Raw genomic sequence first — 22,050 nt, 5'->3', positions numbered from 1 at the left:
TAGTAATCTCCTTTGAAAGAACAGTCTCAATAGTTGAAAGATCCTCAGAGGATTTAACGTCAAATGAAGAAATTTCATCTAGAAGAGGATGTAATGATACAACTTCTCTAGTGGAATATTTGAGAGAAGAAAGAAGAATAAATCCTCTACAAATAATAGAGATTCAACATATAAGAGGAACCTCAAAAAGTCAACCTTAGGTAGAACCTTCAAAGAGTCTTCTTCCAATGAAGAAGATGAAGTTTGCTTGAAAGTATCACATGAAGAATATGACCATGAGGTAAAAAAAATTATTGTAGAAGCAGTTATTTAAACTAAGTGCTAAGTTAATCGAGAAAAATGATGATATTAAAAAGAGAAACTTAGACCTTAAGGATTATATTTAATTTCCTGAAAATAGTAATGAAATTCTTAAGAACGAAAATGGCTAATATTATAGTCCTAGCTGGAACATGTGATGTGAGACTTATGTCTTGATAAAAAAGGAAGTAAAAAATTTGAATCAAACCCTAAGTAAATTTACTAAGTGGAAAGAAAACTTTGACATGATTTTATTTAGTCAAAGGTCATCCTTAAATAAAACTAGATTAGAGTTTAAGTCCAATAGAACACATTGTAAAGAACTAAATAGGAAGAAAGGGTATAAATATTCTCACTGCAATGGATTTAGCCATTTAAAGTTGTTTTGTTTTGATATGATAAGAAGGTTTAAAGGTAACCTTAGACTTCTTAGAACTACTAATGCACCGGGACCCAAGAAAATTTCGGCACCAAAAATGAAACTTTACTATGTTAAGCATTTGCATTGAACAAATAACTTAATTTCATATCTGTTCTTTATATCTTCAACTTTTCTGAACACTAAGTTTCTTTGATTGAAATCTTTAACTTGTGTGTTAAGTTTATTTGCAAACTTGATTATTGTAGCATACTCAATTATGTTATAAGTGTAGTTGATCCATGTCATAGAAATTCAACAAATTTTTATATTGGCTGTCGATGATCTAACACAACCTTTTTATTTTCTCCTGGTTTGAGACTGACAATGCATAGAAATGCTAAAATATCTAATACATGGTTTATAAAAGATATGAACATCTTATCACATATAAAAGTAGGTTGACATGTTTTTCTGTTATATCAAGAGAGAGCTTGACTAACTAACATATAATATTAATTATGGATGTAAGAATCAAAAGGATAGCGTAGAGAAGAAGTCATATGAGAACTCTAAAGATCAAGTAGTGGCATTTGAAGGGTGAACAATAATGAAGTTTCCAACGCAAAATCTTGGAGGAGGATTCAGATAAACACAAGGAAGTGCAAATGATATGAGAAATAAGATGACCTAAGAGATCAATTAGAAAATTAGCTAAATAGATATTGAGAGAATCGAGAAGTTTTGGATCTAGAAGTAAAGAATCGCGATGGTGGATTGAAAATGTTCAGAATAATTAGAGTAAGAATCTATTTTAAAAAATGGTATATCTGTAAAAATGTCTAAATTTAAAAAAAGTTTAAGAAAGTTAATAAAGAGACCAAGAATGTGGTGAGTTAAGATAGGGTTGTTTTAGAATAATGGTGTCTTCAAATGATCAATTATGCTCTGTATTTTATTTGAACAATCGATTACATATCATGTACAATTGAAAATATGGTGTATTATAGGTATAATGTTTCCTAAAATACTTTTAAATAAACGATTATGGCCGCCCAACAATTGATTATTGAAACTTTTATGGGGTCAAAATCATGATTATTGTTTGATTGGTAATTATGTCACATCGACTATATAAAAGGAACTTGAGATTGTTTCTAAACATGTTAATTTGACTCGAGTTATCTCTAACAATCATTTTTTCTTCTTTAATGCTTTGCTTCAAATATTATATTTTGTTATTGAGAGTGCGCTCCTGCTATATAGCTAATAATGTAATTTTGAGTATCAATTTGTTTCATTCACGCATGAAGTGTAATTCTTGTAACTATTTTTTTAGTGTGAGCTAATTGTAAACTAAGATGAAATTTCTCTTTAATTTTTAAGGTGTAATGATTTCAAGTTGAACCTACTTTAAAAGCTTGGTGTAGAAATTGCAAGTTGAACCTATATTAAAAACATGTTGTAAATGTTACAAATTAATGTATTTTAAAAGTTTGATGTTAGTAAAATATCAAGATGTTTTCCTTTAAAATTAAATGTGGGCCAAGTAATTTTGTGTGTGTAGAGAATATTAAATTAGTAAAAACAAAATAAAACATAAATCAATTAAACTAGTATAAAGTATGAAAAAAGCTTCATCAAATACTTAATGGAATATATAATATATAATTGAAAATTCATATCATAAAAGTTGAGATGGCCGAGTTGGTCTAAGGCGCCAGATTAAGGTTCTGGTCCGAAAGGGCGTGGGTTCAAATCCCACTCTCAACAAATTTTATTTTTTTATTTTCTACCTTAACTCGTTTAATTACTTGCATATGCGCGTGTCATCCTAATTTCCTACACTAGCTACAAATAACTTTTTTTTTCTACCTTACTCATTAATTTTGTTTTTTTTCTAATTAAGATTCATTGTTGACTTATGTGTGATCCTTATTTCCGAAACTAGCTATGATCATGTTATGAGGGTCTTCTAATTAAGATTCATTGTTGACTTGTGTGTGATCCTTATTTTCGAAACTACCTATGATCATGTTATGAGGGCCTAATTCTTTTCATGGTTGTTACTCCTACTTAAGTTAAATTTTAAGTCCTAATGCATGTTGAGGCATCTAGGTCCTTCAAGGATGAATATTGAGATTCGTTGTTGACTTGCATACGTGTGATCCTCATTTCCTAGACTAGCTACAAATAACTTTTTTATTTTCTACCTTGACTCATTTATTTTGTTTTCTTCTAATTAAGATTCATTGTTAAATTGCATATGTGTGATCCTTATTTCCCAAACCAGCTATGGTCATGTTATGAGAACATAATTATTTTCGTGGTTGCTACTATTACTTAAGTTAAATTTTAAATCCTAGTGCAAATTGAGGCATCTCGGTCCTTCAAGGATGGATATTGATTAATGGACAAGCCAATAACGAATACAATCTAACGATTGATGACTTCTCTTAATTCAAAATTGATTTGGAGTCCAGGGAGTTCCAATGAACAAGGGACCACCATTATAAGGTGTAAATGGAAGTACTACTAGAGCCTTCAGGCTGATATGACTCGTGTAAAGGTTAGTTTCTCTATATTTTGGTATTTATCATCTGCCTTTCTTTGATATACACAATATTGAATTCTTTCCATTTTTCTACTACATATGAGTTAAAGATGTCTTATACCCATGATGAGTATAAATTTTAACAAGCACTTGATATTGCTCTAGTTATCACCAAGGTTGTTGAAAATAACTTTTTTAAGTCGTAACGACATGTTTACACTAGGGATTCCATTGGAAAAATACAATATTTTTTAAGACTTTGTAGAAGGATAAGGAGCAATTTGCTTATTCATAAAGGATCTGGGATAGGGATGTTATCGGAAAGGAGTTAGAGAAGCACGAGAATCACATGAAATAGTAGAAGAGGAACATTCTCCAAATTCTTCAAATCACAAAAGTGAACAAAAGGACGAAGTTATAGCCTATACATGACCAAGAAGGACTATGGGTGACTATTGCAGGAGGACAAATGAAAAGCATATTTTCTCTCTGGTTCCAACCGGGTAACCCTGTTCTTTTTACATTTAAAATATTGTTCTTGCAGGTTTAAGAGAAAAACAATTTGACAAAAGTGCCATTAGAGATTCATTGGAGCATCTAACTCGTTTTTACGAGATGTGCTCAATTTGCAAGCCAGATGGGGTAACTGAATGTCAGACCAAGCTAAGACATTTTGGGTTTTCGTTAACTGGAAGGGAGAAAGATTGATTGCAGTGTCTACCAAGAGTTATGATTCATACATGAACAGTGTTAGAAGACAAGTTTCTAGAGAGGTATGAGTTTTTGCTTTGTATGTGTTGACGAGCTAATTTTATATCAAATTTAGAATTATAGGGATTGCTGAACCTAACTCTATGATTCTGATCTAGATTAAATGTTCAACTTATTAATTGATTAGGAACAAGAAATTATAAGTTAAAACTTAAAAATTTAACGTTCAAATTGTCTAATTTAACTTCGAATTGACCTGAGGGATTATGAAGTTGTAGTGTAGAAATTAAGTTATACACCAAGGGATTAGATATACTGGATGAGTTAAACAGTAGTAATTTCAGATAAATCAACTTAGGATAAATAGACGTTGATATCAACAACGCTATACATGGGGTTCAAAACAAACCTTATCACCTTTAATTTAATAAATTTTCCGTAATTTTATTTACATATTTTATATCAACTCAAACCTTGAAAACCCCTCAATTTTATTATTATTATTATAACACGTTAATTGTTTTGTTAAAATAAAACAATCCTTTATGGATATGAACAATTTTATTACTTGCAACGATATTTAGTACACTTGTTGAGTATCTATTAGTGACCTTATGCTCAAAGAGGTTGTCATGCCCGCCCAGCAGGGGAAACTACAACCCAATAGGGAAGGACCATACCGCATAGGTCAAAATTTGCCTCATGGGGCCTACAAGCTCGAAGAGCTGGATGAACGACTCATCTTCAGAACATGGAACTCTGTTAACCGCAAAGATTACTATAGTTGACTGTTTTTCAGTTATGTATTTAAAGGCGAAAGGCGGTTGGCTTTCCAGTGTATGAATCTCTTTGAAAAACTTTATTGTAATTGACAACCGATTATCTCATTCCTCAATAGACATAAATGTTGGACTTTCATAGAAAGATCCTTGCCACCCTTAAAAGGAAATCAAAATGTTGGACTTCCACATGAAGATCCTTGTTGCCCTTAAGAGACAATCAAAAATTTGAAATTCTACGGGAAGATCCTTTCCGCCCTTAAAATTCCATCTAAATGTTAAACTTCCACATGAAGATCCTTATTGCCCTTAAAAGGCACTCTAAAATGTCGGACTTCCACTAGAAGAATATTGTCGCCCTTAAGGGTTAATATAAAGATTGGATTTCTCTCAAAATCTCTTTTCCGCCATAGAGGCAATATAAATACTAAACTTCCATTGGAAAATCCTCAGCGGAGCGTAAACTAACAAATTAAGTCTGGCATGAGGGACTCCACTTAGAGTCTCGCCTGAGAGACTCAACTTAAAGTCTCTCTTGAGAGACTCAACTTAAAGTATCTCTCAAGGGACTTAACATAAAGTCTCGCTTGAGGTATTAAACTTAAAAGTCTTGCCCGAGGTACCCTGTAATTCGGTGGGGGAACTGACTTTTGAAATGTTGCGGATAGCAAGAGTCGCCACCGACTTTTATTTTATCCAATTGGAAAGGCAAAAAGAACAAGAAAAACCTTTGAAATATTTTGAGTTCGGGGGGTAGGTTATACAAAGGGAAAGTGTAAGCACCCTTTGTATCCATGGTTATCCATGGGCTCTTAATTGCTTAGCTCACTTGTTTGTTTGATTTGTTTGAAAAGTGTCGTGTGTGTTTAGAAAAAAGGATTTGAATAAGGATATTAGCTTGTAAAATAAGCGTAGCCTTTTTGAATTGATTTGAAAAGGAGGTGTGAGAAGTAATTTGAAAGTTTGAATGTGGAGCAAGCATTTAAGAGATCCTACCCTAAGTTTAATTTTTCTGTTCTTTAAGATTTTTGTTTGAAAGGGCTATCCATACCATAAAGAGGGCAGGTAGTCCTTTCATTAGATTTTAAAAGGGTCATCGAGGATTATCGTTCGCCATAAGACTGTCCCTACCATAAAGAGGGCAGGTAGTCTCAGGGAAGGATATAATAGTCATTTTTAGGCAACCAGTGAGGATACCTTAGCATTGGAAGGGACGATCATCATTTAATCAAAGGCAACATCGAGGGACAAGATCATATTCATTTGTAGGCAACATCGAAGGGACTTATGATCTTTGATGATGATAATGAACTGAGGGCAACATTTGCTAAGGCATCCTCGTATCCGAGGGACTTGACTATTTTTAGAACGTAAGGCAACAACAAGAGAGGAAACCTTAGAGGTGCGTGTGTGCAACAATCAAGTGATTCAGTTCAGATATTTTTATCTTGTATTAGGAAAACTAAATTTATTAAATTGTTGTCACTCCCTATTTGTTACTAACCACGCAGTTAAAACATCAACAGAAAATATAAACCACAATTATAGTTATAAGGTGCGGAAAGTAAAGGCAGGAAAATAAAAGGGTCCTAATTACTATTACATCAAAATTGAATAAGCAACCTATACACCTTCTAATATTTAAATAACAGAAATTAAATAAATGAATAAATGGCATAATTAAAAATGGAAAATTTAAATGAAGGCAAAAAATCAAAAATAAAGGTACATGCGACAATCACAGAGTATGAGATGAGAAGAGAATCGCGTTTGAAGAAATTCAATGTTTGATTACAAAAAGGGTAAACCTAAACCTTAAAGGTTAACTTAATGGCTAAAAATACCTAAGAGTAAAAACCTTAGCCTACGGTTAATGGGCAACACCTACCTGTAGGTAAAACCTAGTGTGTGACTTTTTAGGGTTAAGGGAGAAGGTTAGTGATAAAACCTAATATTAATAGTTATTATTAAAATTAAACCTAAAAATAAATATTAGCCTGAAAACCCTAATTCGATTAGATTAACCTAGGTCTGCCAATAAAATTAAATTACTAAACCTAAATTGATTAATTAAACCTAAAATAAAAATTAACTAATTACTAAACTTAAAATTAAAAAACCTTAAATTAAAACTAAATTATATTATTAATCTATAAAAAAATGTTATAAATTTTTTTTAAGAGTTTTATAAAAAACCTAAAAAAACTATGTTAAAAAAAACTATATTGATTCAATTAAAAGAGAAAACAAAAAGATTATATAAATAAAAAATAAATAAAAACCTGGGCATTGGGGATCTGGTGTGGTTGAGTCTTGAGGATGTATAGTAGGCACGCGCTCCTAGCCCTTGGATTTAGGTCGATTGAGATTTGACGGCACGGATGGGAGAGTGCATTGTATGGTGTGCGATTGAGGTACACTGGATTCGTCAACGCTTTAATTTGTAAAAAATTCAAGGCTTCAACACGATTCGAACTCGTGCCATCGAGGTTGCCATTAAGCTTGCATGACCATCTGTGTTGTGCATGCTTTGTTGATAAACAAACCCCAGCAATTAATAATAAAACAAACTAAAACATGGTAAGTGGTTGGTCAAAGCGAAAGTCAGAGCGGGCTCCACCAATTTACGCCTGGCCAATCAATAATGGAGAGAGGGGAGACTTTGTTTGACCAGCGAATCCCAACGCCCTATCGTGCCCAGTCATCCCTCTTCTCCATCCTATCCCCTGCACAAAAATCATAACCATGGCTTTGCTACAAAATTGTTAGTAATTAGGTACGAACCCCTTCGTAGCAGAACCTGCAAGATGAACAGATCATAAAACACGACCAAAGAGATTATAAAGACCACCCAGATCGCATAATCAGGGAATTACGAACTCAGTGGTGTGGTTTATTTGGTCGTAGACCGCCTGCATCCGTGAATCCGAATGAAAGGAGTTTCGTGCCCTAGCAATGGTGAATCCTTGTTCAAGGCTCAAAGCTTCTATTTTGCACGTCAAACCTGTTCTAAATCAACTCACAAACTTATACCAATCGTTAAATTGCATGGAGATATCGTGAATGAATCCTGCTTTTAATTCAAGCTTCTATGGCTGGTCAAAGTTCAGTTGACTTTTAGGTCAAAAACCCTAATTTAGAAACTTTGAGTTTTGTTGATTTTTGAACTTGATGAATCATGATCAACCCTTGAACAAATGATGAATGTTACTTCAAAATATAGATGTTGACCAAAAATTAGGAATTTTGACTGTATTTTGACCACAGTTGACTTTTAGGTCAAACTAGTCGAATGTTGACTTTCTGAGCTTTTGACTGAGCAATCTTGGGAATTGAGGCTTGGAACTTGTCATGGGTTTAATTTGAATCATAAGAGGTCATATGAATCCTTCTTGAGACCTTTATTCACTCATCTTCCTTAAGAAATTCAAAACCCTAATTTGAAGGCCTTTGATTAGGAGAGTGTGCAATTAGTCTAACCTTGAGCCTTTGATACTTGAATGAGCTTAACAGTAAAAATATGATGGGCAAGTTTTGGGGTATGACATACCCAATTCAAAGTCTTACTTGAGGGACTCAACTGAAATTCTCTCGTGAGGGACTAAACTTAGAGTCTCGCCTAAGGGACTCAATATAAAGTCTTTCCTAAGAGACTCAAATTAAAGTAACGCTTGAGGCACCCAACTTAAAGTCTCGCATGAGGGACACAATTTAAAGTCTCGCCTGAGAGATTGAACTTAAAGTATTGACTGAGAGACTCAACTTAAAGTCTTTCCTGAGGGTCTCAACATAAAGTATGTCCTAAGGGATTCAACTTAAAGTCTCCTAAAAGACTCAACATAAAGTCTCGCCTGAGGGGCTCAACATAAAGTTTCGCATGAGGGACTCAACTTAAAGTCTCTTCTGAGGGACTCAATTTAAATTCTCACCTAAGGGACTCAATATAGAGTCTCTCCTGAACAACTCCAAGTAAGAAAAACGAACTAAATCAGTCTGCCCTTTACAAAGACCTCCTGCTTAAGGGAGGGTGTATGCATATAAGTGTAAACCCCTTCCCATAAGAGGCACCAGAACTATCTCAGGGTGGGTGAGGTGGCACATCGCCTATGTGAGGGACTCCCTAGCTGCCCATTTATGGGGATGAGTGCTCGTTGTTTGTTTATCTCGACCATTCCCTAGATAACTCGCTCAATTCGTGTGAAGATTGAGAGTGATGTGTCCTAGTCCACAATGGTACAAAGAAGGGGTCAAAAGGAGAACTCTGTGTTCTCTTGGATAGTAAGAAATTGGCTGCCCACTTTCCACATTATTGAGATCGGTTATCATTCTCTTGGAGATTAAGGTCCATGCCCAAGGATTTCTTATAAATACCTTAACCTTGAGGTTCAAGATGATGGAATTGATGATAAAAAATACCATATACAAAGTTTCTCACCTCCCTGCGTGAGCTAGCTCTAACCTCACAACAATCATAAAAACCTCTGACAACCCTACCACACAAGGAGTTGTCAAGTATTATACTTTTAGCAAGTGCAAAACCTATAAGATACAAAAAACCATAAAAAGAGTAAAAGTGGCTTACATTGCATGGGATGAAAACCACATGGACTCATCTGATAAATTCGAAAAAGAGGATGAAGCGAACATATGTCTCATGAAAAACCACATAGAAAATAAGGTAAATATTTCTAAAAATAAATTTATCTAAGATAAGGTCCTTTTTATTTGTACACCATTGAAATTTAAAAAATTGTTGGATTGGGTGGGATCTTACATGTTTTCAAATAGTCAATCCTAGAAAATGATAGGTGTCATGAGTAAACTAGGGGAATTCTTTATTCTACCCCATGAATTACTCATCCACCATGGTGAAAATTTGAAAATATCCATTTCACATTATTCGAAGTTTGAAATTCGAACACCAGAATACTACAAACCCAGTCTCATAACCACATCTACTGCAAGTAAAAATGTGTTCGAATTACAAAATCTAGAAGCACCATATGGATATTGAAATTCGGACGCTACCATTTAAGTGGTCTGGGCAATATTTCCTTCTTCCTTCCCTTACATTTCAAATTAAAAAAACAACTTTCTCAGGAACACCAGAGCTCTCATAAGTCTGAGTCTAAAATTTTTCACCATTGAATACAAATAGCTTCATCTATCACATTTAACAAGTTTCTCATTCATTCTCTTTACTTTTTTTTTTTGCTTTTGATGTATGTAGTATAATTCCTTATATGATTCTAGTTGAACTCAATAAGGTTACATCCAATTTAAACTACTTAAGTTACATTAAGTTACATAATTATTTAGAATTATTCGGCATCTAGGTTGTAGGGTTCCAGTTGGGGTTTCTCATTGATACGAAAAAAAATCTGGAATTTAAAATTCATATTCACCCTTTTGAAAATACGATTTCAAAATCTGATCCCTTATATGAAGAACAAAACCCAGATCTTATGTTTGTTATTATTTTTGACATTCTATTTGCGTTTAATAATGATATGCATTGTCTTGTATGATTATAGAACAATGGATGACAAAAAACCAAGGTACAAACATGATTGGTTATCTCAACACACTTCAATATGTAGAGAGATCCAAATTGTTGGACTTGAGACTTCACACGCAAGAGGTGGTGAATTGTGTGGTTTAGAATAAGGTGATTTTTAAAATCTTTTAGAAATAAAATCATAGATTAAAAACATTTTTGAAAAATTAGTAGCGGAAAATAAAAAGCAGAAAAGAAATTGCATAAATTAATAAGGTTAAGGGAAAAGAGGAACACCAAGAATTATAAAGGTTCGGTCAAAACAAAAGGACCTACTCCTCACCCAAGAATTGATCTTGGGAGTTTCCAATAATCGTTGAGAGTTTTTAGTAGAAAAGATTCATAAACCCCATTATCAAAGAAAATGATGGTTAACCTCCAATCAAATAATACAAGACTTCGGAATATGGCACATGGAGTCTTCTTTTCCAGATAGTGAATCAAGGCAGTTAGTCCTTTCTCCACAAACAAGAATCTTGGAGCGGTTAGTCTTCAAGTTCCTAAATATTTCAAGCTTTTACACTAACTGAGCTAACGAACCTTAAACCTTAATTTTACACAGGATAACTAATAACCCGTGATATTTTAATATCAGGCTAATCTCGAACCTACCATGATTTTAATACTGGAATGAGCTTAAACCTAATCTTGGTTTTAATACCTGGATGACCAAGAACCTATGAGATTTTATAACGGGCTAATCTTGAGTCTAAACGAATTTGAATCACACAATCACAAACTAAAGATTTTAAAGGGCTTAGCTTCTAACCCAAATAAATACCTAAATGGATAATATTCAACCAAGGTATATACAAAATATTTCCCTGGTGAATTTACAATTCTACCATTTCAAAAATCACAAATTTTCCTCACTCACAAAAGGATTTTTCTCACAAAAACACTTGGGCTAAAATATTAGTGAGAGAAAATTATAGAAAAGTTTAAAGAGAGAGAGGGGGGGAGAGCGCGAGAATTGAAAGTGTCAAAATATGATTCTGAATGAAATAAAATGAGAAAAGGGACTTCTATTTATAGGCTAGAGGTTGGCTCAAAAAAGAATTTCAAATAAATGCTTTTTATGACCATCTAATCAATTGACACATGTTCACAACCGATTAGAAGTTTGAAATATAATCGATTATAAGTTTAAAAAAGGAAGGGAAAGATACCTAGTTGTTGCACATCATTAAGGCTCTGTCGTAATCGCATGGGACTCAATTTTGAGTTGAGTTAATCGATTAGACGAAAGTGCTAATTGATTAGATAAGTCAAATTTTGCCTCTAGCAATTTTGACAATTCCTAATTCATCTGGTACAACTTCAAGACATTTTTGAAGATATTTTCTTTAATAAAAAATAGTTTGAAAAAATAGTTTAATGCGTGTCTGCTTTAGCCATGCACTTTTACAATAAAACTCTTATGTTTTACAATTTATTCATTCACTACTAAATTAGGAGGTACCACAATACTTCAATACCTTGCTAGATGTTTTCTCTTTTGTGGACATTTTCTTGAGTAGCTTGAGATGAGGCTTTAGGTTACATTCCATTTGATTTCCATCATCAGATAGTCAAATTTATCAAACCCCAACTATTAGGTTTGCATCTGTATCCGCTTAGCTATTCATGCTTGACTTATTATAAGATGTTAGTTGTTATCATTGAAAGTTGATGTCCTTATTAAAAGCATATCACCTGCAAAATAAGGTTTCACATAAATTATTGCAAGTTGCTGGAGAATCATCTTGGACTGTTAAAAGATCTTCTTTCTATGGTCATGTATCTTTGGCTCATGACAAAGCACCCGCTACTCCCTTTCATGCTTATGATTAGGGATGTTCATGATTGTATTATTTACATAACTAATCCATATACAATTTATAATCATTTACTATAATCGGATATCATAACAAATCCATATAAATTGTTATATTTTTATATAGCGGGTTATATCCATAACCAAATTTTATAACTCCGGTTTTTAATTTAAAACTGGTTTTAAATATTAAAATTCAATTTTTAAAATTAAATATTAATTTTTTTACCATTGGTTTTAAGTTGAAAATCGATATGAAAATTCAATTAATAATGCTATGATGTAGGCTTATTTTTACGAACGTCAACTCAGGGACTAGATGCACATGTACAAACACATAATCCTAGATCATCTATGGTTATTCTGAGTATTAATGTCATACCAAAATTTCTAGAACAAAATTATACTAGGAATATGGTAGTTTACTCACCACACTTTCAAAATTGTGACGGTGCAATTTTACACTTTAGGTGAATGAAAAACAACATACCACCTTGAACTGATTCTTTTGCTTATCTTTTAGGTCTAATAGTTGTTATATAGGTGTCCAATATCTATATTTTCATAATGTTTAAGTTTACAATTAAGGTTGTCAAGTTTGAGAGTTTAGGTAATTAATGAAGCCATTGTAAACTACAAGTTTAAGAAATATTTATATTTTGGATATCGAGGAATAGTGTTTTGTTTATGACCGAGAAATGCAACGTTTCGGATGTCATATAGAATATTAAAGTGTTGGCGTGGAAATGGATTTTTATAGGTGATATTACTTGGGGTTAATAGCCATTTACCCCTAGTCATATAGGCGAATTTTGATTTACCCACCCTTTAAAAAAAAAGTTTTGGATTATCCCCTATAATTTTTGGACACCCCGGTAAATTAAAAAAATATATTTTACAGGGGTTAATTTTTCCTCTTAGGGGGTAAAAGACTTAGAATTTTAAAATTATAGGGGGGTAATCCAAAACTTTATTTGGGGGGGGGGGGGGGGGGGGGGTGGGGTGGGTAAATCAAAACTCGCCTATATGACAGGGGGTAAATGGCTATTAACCCTATTACTTATACCAAACGTAATTTTTATGAGTTTTGCAAAACACCTTTGTATTATTTGCTTAAGTTTCATTTGGGCTGTAATATCTCCTTTTTTCGAGTCCTCACTCGATTTTCGTAATCGGGGTTGACTATCCTTAGTACTTAGTTAAATTTAATCCTTGCTTCCAAACAAATAAATAAAAATATTATGGAAGATAGAAAAAGAGACTAAGAAAAGAGAATAAGTCATTGAGACTTCATTTGGTTTATGAATGGAAGCTAAGCGATTTATCTATTACGACGTGTGACAGAGTAGTATCGGGTCGGACTCATTTCGGCCCCTCAATTTTAAAAATGGCCATTTTGGTTCCTTATGTCTTCAAACAGCGCCACGTTAGTCCTTTTTCGTTAGATCTGTTAGTCAAAGTCAAAATAATGGGTCATTTGGCATAAACCTGGCGCTGATGTGGTGATGTATTCATCCAAAACCCAAATTTCTTGCAACATCCATACAATTGCCCATAAGTTCATCTCATTCTTGCAACATTCATAACATTTTCCAAAAATCAATCTCATTTCCAAAACTCATTTTTTCAACTCAACCATTAGCATCAACAAACCGATTTTGCCTTAACTTTATAAACAAACCAACACATTTCCTTCACAACAACAAACTAACAACAATTTCTATTTCAAGGAGCATGGATTTGAATATCCAAAACAAATCAACACAGATCTATTTTCTAAATTACAACAAACTTCAAAGTGTTAACACGGTGGAATCAACACATCTTCCTAAAACTCGCAAACTTTCACAAGGGTCATAATAATCTTCTCTCTTGAACACACATCTTGCTGATTATTAAGCCCCAAGTTCTAAATCCTAGATCCTGAAAACATGTTCTGTATATCTCCATTGAGGTTGTTGTATGAGAGATGAAGCTTTTACAATGGGTTGAGTGAGGAAGACAATGTCAAAACACTAAAAAACTCAGAAATAATTTTTAGCAACGGGTTTTTTCAACGCTAACTCCATCGTAAAAGTTGGTCAAATCTACATGGCATTTCACATCACTGCCACGTAGTTTATTAATATAATTTGACTACCAGAGTAGACGAAAAGGACCAATGTGTTTCCGTTTGTATAGTTTAGGGACTCAAATGGTCTTTTTTTAGTTAAGGGACAAAATTGAACCCTGACTACAAGATACAAGACTAAAAGATTATTTTGCCAAAATTTAATATATTTTTTGTGACTTTAATAAAATAGATTGATTTAGTTTTTATTTTGGATATGAATATCCAAAATGTGGATTTGGTTAAAACCGTATTAATAATATGTTCAAAATATGGACTTGGTTAAAACCACATTAATAATTAACCGGTTTTTAATAACCGGATTTGGATATGGATATGAATAATTTATATAACTGGTTAATTCGAGCATCCCTACTTATGATGTTGTTGTACATGTGCATGATCCACATCCTACAACTGGACTTGTTGCTACCGCACCTGGTGGTTTTCTTAGAGGTCCAGATGATATGTCACTTCTTCTACTTTATGCACATCATACTGTTAGGCATGTATGAGAAGGAGATGTAGTATAAATATTTAATTACTCTTTAATATTTTTGTTTTATACAAATTGTATTGTTTGATGTTGATGTATTTTTTTGCAGTATCGTGACACCCTAAAATGTATAAACCATGCTAGGAAAATAGAAATGTTGCCCTCGCCGAATGAACCTTGGTTTCAAAATGTATTTAAGCTATCTAGTATGAAGGGCTTATGTAGGACAAGTTAAGTTTATATTAACCATGATCTTTTGTCTGCATTTGTTGAGAGATGGCATGCAAAGATGTCGTCATTTCATCTTCTTATTGATCAGATGAGTTTCACCCTTGATGATGTATTATGTCTCCTCCATCTTCCGTACAAAAGAAGATTGTTGAATCACTTTAAATCCAAAGATTTGAGACACTCGGCCAAATGGTGACATAATTAGAAGTTGATAGTGATGCCCAAAAGGAGATAGAAGACACCATAGGGTGTCATGCTAGATTTTCATTCCTAACAAAAAAAATATTGACCATTTGAATGCTTTGTAAATGTTGTGGATGATGATGCACAAGTTGGCTACCATAAACAATGTGCATTTAAGACATACTTTCTTGTTTTGTTCAACACAAACATTTTCGTAGACAAAAGTGCGACCTATGTTGATGTTGTTTATCTTAAATACTCATGAACTTGGAGAGGATTCACGAGTACAAAAAGGAGGAGATTATTTGGTGTACTTGTAATCCAAATTAGTAAGACAATAAATGGAAGATGATACAAATGACTAAATGCAACTATTTATTTCAGGTAATAGATTTACACGTCGTTTATTAATTTCAAACTACTTGTTCCTACACCCTTATTGATATTTCATCTGAATCCTTTTAGGAATGGATCCTCCAACTTTTTATTGGTATTATCGATTGAGAATATTTGTATGACTACACTAGAGAGTTGTCATGTGTGTGCACGATTAACCCACTCAAGGGAAATTCGACGATTGAGCCGTACAGACTTTCTCTTAACCGCATTCTGACGAAAGATATTTGTTTCTCTCTATTTGTAGAGCATCGCCATACATGATATATGGAGGAGATATCATGGGTACTCTAGATTGTTGGCTTATGGGCCTCGACATATCTATTTACATCCGCCAGAGAGAATACTGCAGTCATACGGGTATCTGCAAGGTATAAGGACCCCGCGATGGCTGCTCTTGTCATTGTCCTTCACAAAGATGTTGATGAAATATTTGTCAACTACCATGAACATCTGGTGTCAGAGGATGTACGTAATGTGTCAGTTCCTCATACATGGAGTACAATATAGAGATACATTTAATACTTCGTATAAATTAACCGGTTCTTGTTTGTAAACTAATTTTGAACCTTAACCAAACTGAACTTAAACCATTTAAAAAATTAACTAGTTTTTATTAAAATGCTTTTTATTAACTGTTGTATCTTACAACTTCTATGGCATGTTAATATGCAACTCATCGTATAGACATCCATCATTTGGGAGAAAGCACCGACTCTATCAATAGAGTAAATGCCTCCCCTTTGGTCACTAGAAGAAAACAGAAAAACTTCCTTAAAGTGGCACAAAATACACCAAGCTCCATCAATTTGATAACTCCAATTTACAAGGTAATTCCAAGAAAAAGGTGGTGTTAGTAGGAATAGGGCTCGAATAAAGAGCAGTAAAATCGTGCATGCATTTTTTTTGAAATGCCAAATAACTTTATTACTTAACCAGGCATAAGTAATGCCCAAATAAACATATCAGTGCCAGGAACAAATAAAAAACCATAGCAGAGCACACCAAGCCACCCAAACAGCATAGCAGTACCAGAAACAAATAAAAAACCATAACAGACAGTACCATAACATATACCCCAAAACTAAATCTACATACCCCAGACCCGTATCTTGCTCTAATGCCCGCCAAAATTAAATCGTGCATGAATTAATTTACGATGTATACAAATAGTTATTGGAATAGTTTAAATACCCATTCCTCTTTATGTGGTTTATGGATGAAAAACAGTATCTATCGATGGCCATATTAAGATAACATTTATTTTCCTTTAGATAGAAATCAAAGACTCGGAAATAGGAATAAAATAAGATGAGAAGACAGCTTATCATGAACAACGAGCATGACACTAATTGATCAAACTAGAAGTATGCATGCTGAGAGGATAACTTAATTAGTTAATCATGTAAACAGCTTATTCTAGCTCCTTGTTGAAACATTTCATTTATAACTTCTATGGATCAGAAATGCTTCCTAGACCTGTAGTGGCAAGCTTGTTGACAAGAGCTAGAGTATTACTGGTTACATAATAAACTTTGCGAACCTTATTTTGCAGCGATTTAATTTTCTTATCACTTTTGCCTTGAAATCCATCAAGGCAAGTATCTTCATTTGTGAGGGCGGAACTTAACCATGTATTAAGGTCTCCCATTTGGGTGCCAAATGTGCTTCTGCTAAGCCTTCTGAGCACATTCAGTGACCTATGAAGATCGTCAATGGCATCTGCAAAAGTTTCAACACAATCTAAAAGTGCAACTTTATTTCTTCCTCTTAAATGCTCGTGCCTCTTGAAGCTTGACAGATAAGCTTGAACATTCTTAGCCTCTCCGATTGTAACCGATACTCCTGCCCTCGCCCACTTACTAGGGCTTCGTCCAGCACTGTTAGAGAACGGTGCTAGGGAGCGCATACAAAGGTTTTGATACCTAGTTACTTTGCAAGCTTCTCTGACATTGTCTGTTCCTTTTGCAAATGCCAACTGGCTAGTATTTGCAAAGAATGAAAGAAATAAAAATGCAAGCAGTAAGGTAAGGTATGATATTTTTCTGACCATTTTGGGGAAAGACCAAAGAAGTTAAACTTGAAGCAAAATATGAAACAAAGTAGTAGTTTGGCACTTATCAGTACAAAAATAGAATGGAAAAGATAGGAGTGACCTTTAGAGTTCTTATAGTTGAATTAGTGAAATGTATGACTAGTATTGAGAATGGTAGATTCTTTCAAACTTTCAAAGCTAACTGTTACTGCCATGTCTTACTTTACTGCACCTTTTTAGGCAGGTTGTTACATAGGCAAGAGACAAGTGAGTTCAACTAAAAAAGGTATATGGACAGTGATATGAAATAGAAGGGAAAAGTAAGTAACATGTGATTGGAAGGTGAGGTTCTCTTTATAATCATGGATAAAAACAAGATGCTTCATTTTTATAATATTGTTGCATGAGATAATTTAATATTGCAATAATAAATCTCACCAGCCTGCTAAGGAAAAATCATAAGAACCACAAACTGTGTTGATACACATTAAAAGGCATCACAGGTAAACAGCGTAATATAAAGGGTTGATAACAAAAAAAAAAAATTCTATTTGTTAGTTTGATGACAAATGCACAACATAAATATTTTATTTTATAGAATATTGAGCTGAGTTATAAATAATTGTGTAACCAGTTAGACAAATGCTAATGAAAATATAGTCGTAATAAGAGCATATAAAAAGAAGATGTCGCTTAAGCTACCGAATCTGGTATTCAATCTTACTAGCAGATAAAGTTCATGTTGGTTTAAAATACACGAGGTCTTTTTAATGCTTGTATCTTTTCTACAAAATTAAAAATGGGGATAGTTTGTTTATTAGTATTTGCCTGACTTAAGCCAAAAATTAGACTCTACCATAGGTTAGATTTATATAAGGTGGTAATGATGTTCAATTAATGTCATTAAAATAGAGGGAATATTCGGTTCATCAATTGTTCGCGATATGATTTCCTTCCAACTGTCCTACTCTGCATATCAACTCTGTTCAGTGTGATTTTTGTCTGACAGAAATTTCAATCTGGCAAAGCCAATTTACCCTTTGCTTCACACTTCACACTATTTTAAACAAGTGATAAACTATGAAATGCTACAGCTTATGTGGCCACTTCACCCTATGTTTTATTCTTCACGGTATTAAAGAGCCTTACATGCAAAAGTTATAGAAAAACCATGGATTACAACCCTTCACTAACTGCAATAGCAACATTTTCTATCTTCTATGCAAATGATCAGCAACTTGGTAAACAAGCACCAAATAGTAAGACATACGGCATGTGTAGTTTGTACAGCTTGGGCATGTGATTGTTACTCTTAGGAAAGTTTTTTTCTTTTTTTCTAAAAGCAAACTTCATTGCAATAATAACTTAGGGTCAATGCAACTAGGAAAAATAAGTGGGATCTAGCTAAAGAAGTGGACTTTCAAACAAGAGTATGATCAAGCAATCACATTTGTTTGTCTCTTAATAAAATTCACTCAATAGCTTGGTGATAACAATAATAACTTCTTACGCGGATGGCATCATACTCTATTTTCGTATATCTTATAATATAATGCCCAAAGCAACATCTATAATTATTTTGCAATGCTGAAAAAATATAGTTCTAGGTAAAATATATAACTCCCAAACTCAACTGCCACTGCCACAGCCACATATGCACCATTGTTTATGGTTGTTCCAAAAATTCAATTGTGTGAGCCTGGTAATTATTATAATGATAGCTATTAGCTATACATTGTTATCAACTTGTTTGAACTAGTTGAGCTACGCGTTAAAAGAGTTGGAGGTCATGGGTTCAATCTACCATTAAAAAAATAAACGAGAAAATAAAATACTAACTACTAACAATTTACCATTAAAAAAAATTATATGTTTTATCTTTACAACCAGGGGAGGGGAAGTGTAAACAAACCCTTATAATTGAAAGGTTTAAACATCCTTGCAGTTTTCACCCACTTCAATTTTAGTACTTCTAGTGTTTTTTTAATTTTATTATGTTAAATATATGAATATCTATATCTGCTCCCATTTTCGTTTCGGCTCCTCATAGTTAAGGTATGAATCCTCATATTTCACACATTAGGGTTTATTGTATTGTAAGTCAATATTACGACATGTTGGTCCCCACGACAAAACTATAACGATAACAAACTATGTGTGTCTCTACTTGTGTGGGAATCAAAACCCAAATGAGTATAAAATATAGGAATTTTAGAGGAAACGGGTTAACAAAGAGGTGGGTTATATTGCACAATCATACAACACGTTACAAGGTAGACTAAAACTACCACAAAAGAAAATCTAAGCAAAAATTTCAATCGATCCAAGCACTAGAAACATTACTTATTGCTTCTAACCAAAAATAAACAATTGGGAAGGGAGAACATTCCGTTCTAACCTCCTCACTTATCTCCTTATCCTGACTTCCGAACAATTTCTTCTGAAGGAATTTCAAAGGTCGCTCCTGCATGTTCTTTACCAGGCTTCACTACTGCAGCAAGAAGTTTGCAGACACTTGTTAAAAAAAGTTAAAATTGACTTCTTTTTTTTAATAATAATAACAATATAGTGAATAGCTTCTCTAATAAACTAAAATCAAAGTTTGCACCTCAATATTTTCAGAAAATCACTCATTTGTCTTCTCTATAAACATTCATTAATCTATAAGAACTTTTTGATGGAATTTCCGCCTTAATTGTGGTCTGCCCCTAGTCGCCTTAATTGCGGCATTTGGCTTGCCTCCATTGTGTTGGGTCTGAGGGGTGGATTTAGTCCCACATTGCTAAGAGATATGACATGTGTTGTGTTTATAAGTGGAGACAATCCTCACCTTACAAGCTACATTCTAAGACTTTTTATGACTTACAAGTTACAACTAAGAGCTAGATAGATAAACTTCTCAAGAAGGACTTATGGAGAAAAAGATATTAAGAGAACCTTGTAATAATTATGATTTAAGAGTTTTGGAAACAAAAAACTTCAATGAACAAGCTCTGATAAGTTATAAGTTAATCCAAATTTGCCCTAAGAGCCTCTGGATAAACTTCTCCGCAAGTACTTATAGAAAGGGAAATATAATTTTTAAAACTATAGCTACTCCTATAAGTTGAAATTAAGCTTCTCTAACTCAATTAAGTTCATTCATTTAAGTTCTTCCTAAACATCTATAGGTTGCTAAAGACTTTTTTCTAAGAACCGTGAACTTATTTAACTTAAGAAGGTCTCGTCAAAAACTTAAGGTTTTGTTTGGATTGATTGAATCGGATGGAGAGGAGCGGTATGAGATGGAATGGAGTTGTATTTCATTATTTGGATCATTTAAAATCGAGTGGAGTATGGGGGAATGGAGTGGTATGAATTACATTTCATTCCATCACTTACCACCATATTTCTTCCCATCCATTTTAAGCAGATTGAAGAATTTGTCTTATTCGATCCTAAAATTTACAAACGATAGAATGAAATCTTCATTCCGCTCCGCCACATTTCACTTCGCTCTTCGCTTTGTTCCATTCTACTTCTTTCATTTTATGATATCCAAAGATAGCTAAAAGTAAACGAAATAAATCCTAAATACTTTCTACAGTTGAAAGTTCTCATATTTAATAAACTTCATTGCTACGCCAGAACAATAAAAAGTAGAAAGATGAAGCACAAACTATCAGTACATAGAATTATAACATGCTCTCTAATTTCAAATTTCATACAACTGCAAAGAGCTAATGCTGGTTCAAAAATGTGTATTGATGACAATAGGGGAACAAAAAAAAAATGCCAAGAGAAACAAATTAGCAAACAGGTGGAGTGCAGAACAAGAGAGAGAGGAAAAGAAACCGCACCGTAACTGCCAGCGTCAGGATTGAGCTTTGCCTGGACGATCATGTTAGTGATGAAATCGGAGGCCTCGTTGGCCTCTGCTAGAAGCTTCTGGATCTCCGCTTCGGAGGTGACATTCCTGTTGTCCTCGAACTGCTTCCGCACCTCCGCCGCAGATCCTTTCAGCATTTGACTGTCGCCGGCGAATGATTTTCGAGTGGCTTTCAACACCGCCCTGTACGCGCTCAGAACTTCCACTCTCCGCATCTTTTACGCTGGTGAAATCTTTTTCTTCTTCGTTTCGTTCCCTTTTTACCGGTAGCCTAAAGCTGCTCGTATACGATGTTAATTCTTCAGTGACTTTTTTAAAATAATTGTTTTCCTTGCATTAAAAAAATAATTCCTAATTATATTTTTATGAAAATGTGTGTTCCTCAAATGACATTAAAAAAATAATTCCTAATTATATTTGTATGAAAATGTGTGTTCCTCAAATGACATTAAAAAAATAATTCCTAATTATATTTTTATGAAAATGTGTGTTCCTCAAATGACATTAAAAAAATAATTCCTAATTATATTTTTATGAAAATGTGTGTTCCTCAAATGACCCCTAAAGATCGGTCCAACTTTCAATTCTATAAAGCTTCATCTACTAATGTCTAGGTGAATCTTCACTTCTCGATACCACATATAGAAATATGGTCT

At 33.6% G+C, this 22,050-nt stretch overlaps 2 protein-coding genes and 1 non-coding gene across 3 annotated transcripts; 1 reads left to right on the top strand and 2 right to left on the bottom strand.

Moving 5' to 3' along the window:
- Nucleotides 1-2,350: 2,350 nt before the first annotated feature.
- On the top strand, nt 2,351-2,431 carry TRNAL-AAG (transfer RNA leucine (anticodon AAG)). The gene has a single exon. It is a non-coding gene; the product is annotated as a tRNA-Leu (tRNA).
- A 13,041-nt stretch (nt 2,432-15,472) lies between these two features.
- Nucleotides 15,473-18,051, bottom strand: LOC131643929 (pectinesterase inhibitor 6-like). The gene has a single exon (XM_058914299.1). It carries the CDS (start codon nt 17,542-17,544, stop codon nt 16,945-16,947), a length of 600 nt encoding a protein of 199 aa, XP_058770282.1. The 5' UTR covers nt 17,545-18,051; the 3' UTR covers nt 15,473-16,944.
- Nucleotides 18,052-19,751: 1,700 nt separating this feature from the next.
- LOC131643930 (mitochondrial zinc maintenance protein 1, mitochondrial-like) lies at nt 19,752-21,697 on the bottom strand. Its single transcript, XM_058914300.1, has 2 exons — nt 21,366-21,697; nt 19,752-20,017 (listed from the first exon to the last, which is right to left on the bottom strand). Exons 1-2 carry the CDS (start codon nt 21,607-21,609, stop codon nt 19,941-19,943), a joined length of 321 nt encoding a protein of 106 aa, XP_058770283.1. The 5' UTR covers nt 21,610-21,697; the 3' UTR covers nt 19,752-19,940.
- Nucleotides 21,698-22,050: the final 353 nt, after the last annotated feature.

Source organism: Vicia villosa, linkage group LG1 (assembly GCF_029867415.1).
Source record: "Vicia villosa cultivar HV-30 ecotype Madison, WI linkage group LG1, Vvil1.0, whole genome shotgun sequence".
Classification (NCBI taxonomy): Eukaryota; Viridiplantae; Streptophyta; class Magnoliopsida; order Fabales; family Fabaceae; genus Vicia; species Vicia villosa.
This window is presented reverse-complemented; position numbering and strand designations above follow the sequence as displayed.

Excerpts from the sequence above, each read along its gene's own strand:
- LOC131643929 (XM_058914299.1), bottom strand. The coding sequence starts at position 17,544 with ATGGTCAGAAAAATATCATACCTTACCTTACTGCTTGCATTTTTATTT.
- LOC131643930 (XM_058914300.1), bottom strand. The coding sequence starts at position 21,609 with ATGCGGAGAGTGGAAGTTCTGAGCGCGTACAGGGCGGTGTTGAAAGCC. Across the intron at positions 20,018-21,365 it reads TCCTGACGCTGGCAGTTACG|TAGTGAAGCCTGGTAAAGAA; the intron begins GTGCGGTTTCTT and ends TTCTTGCTGCAG.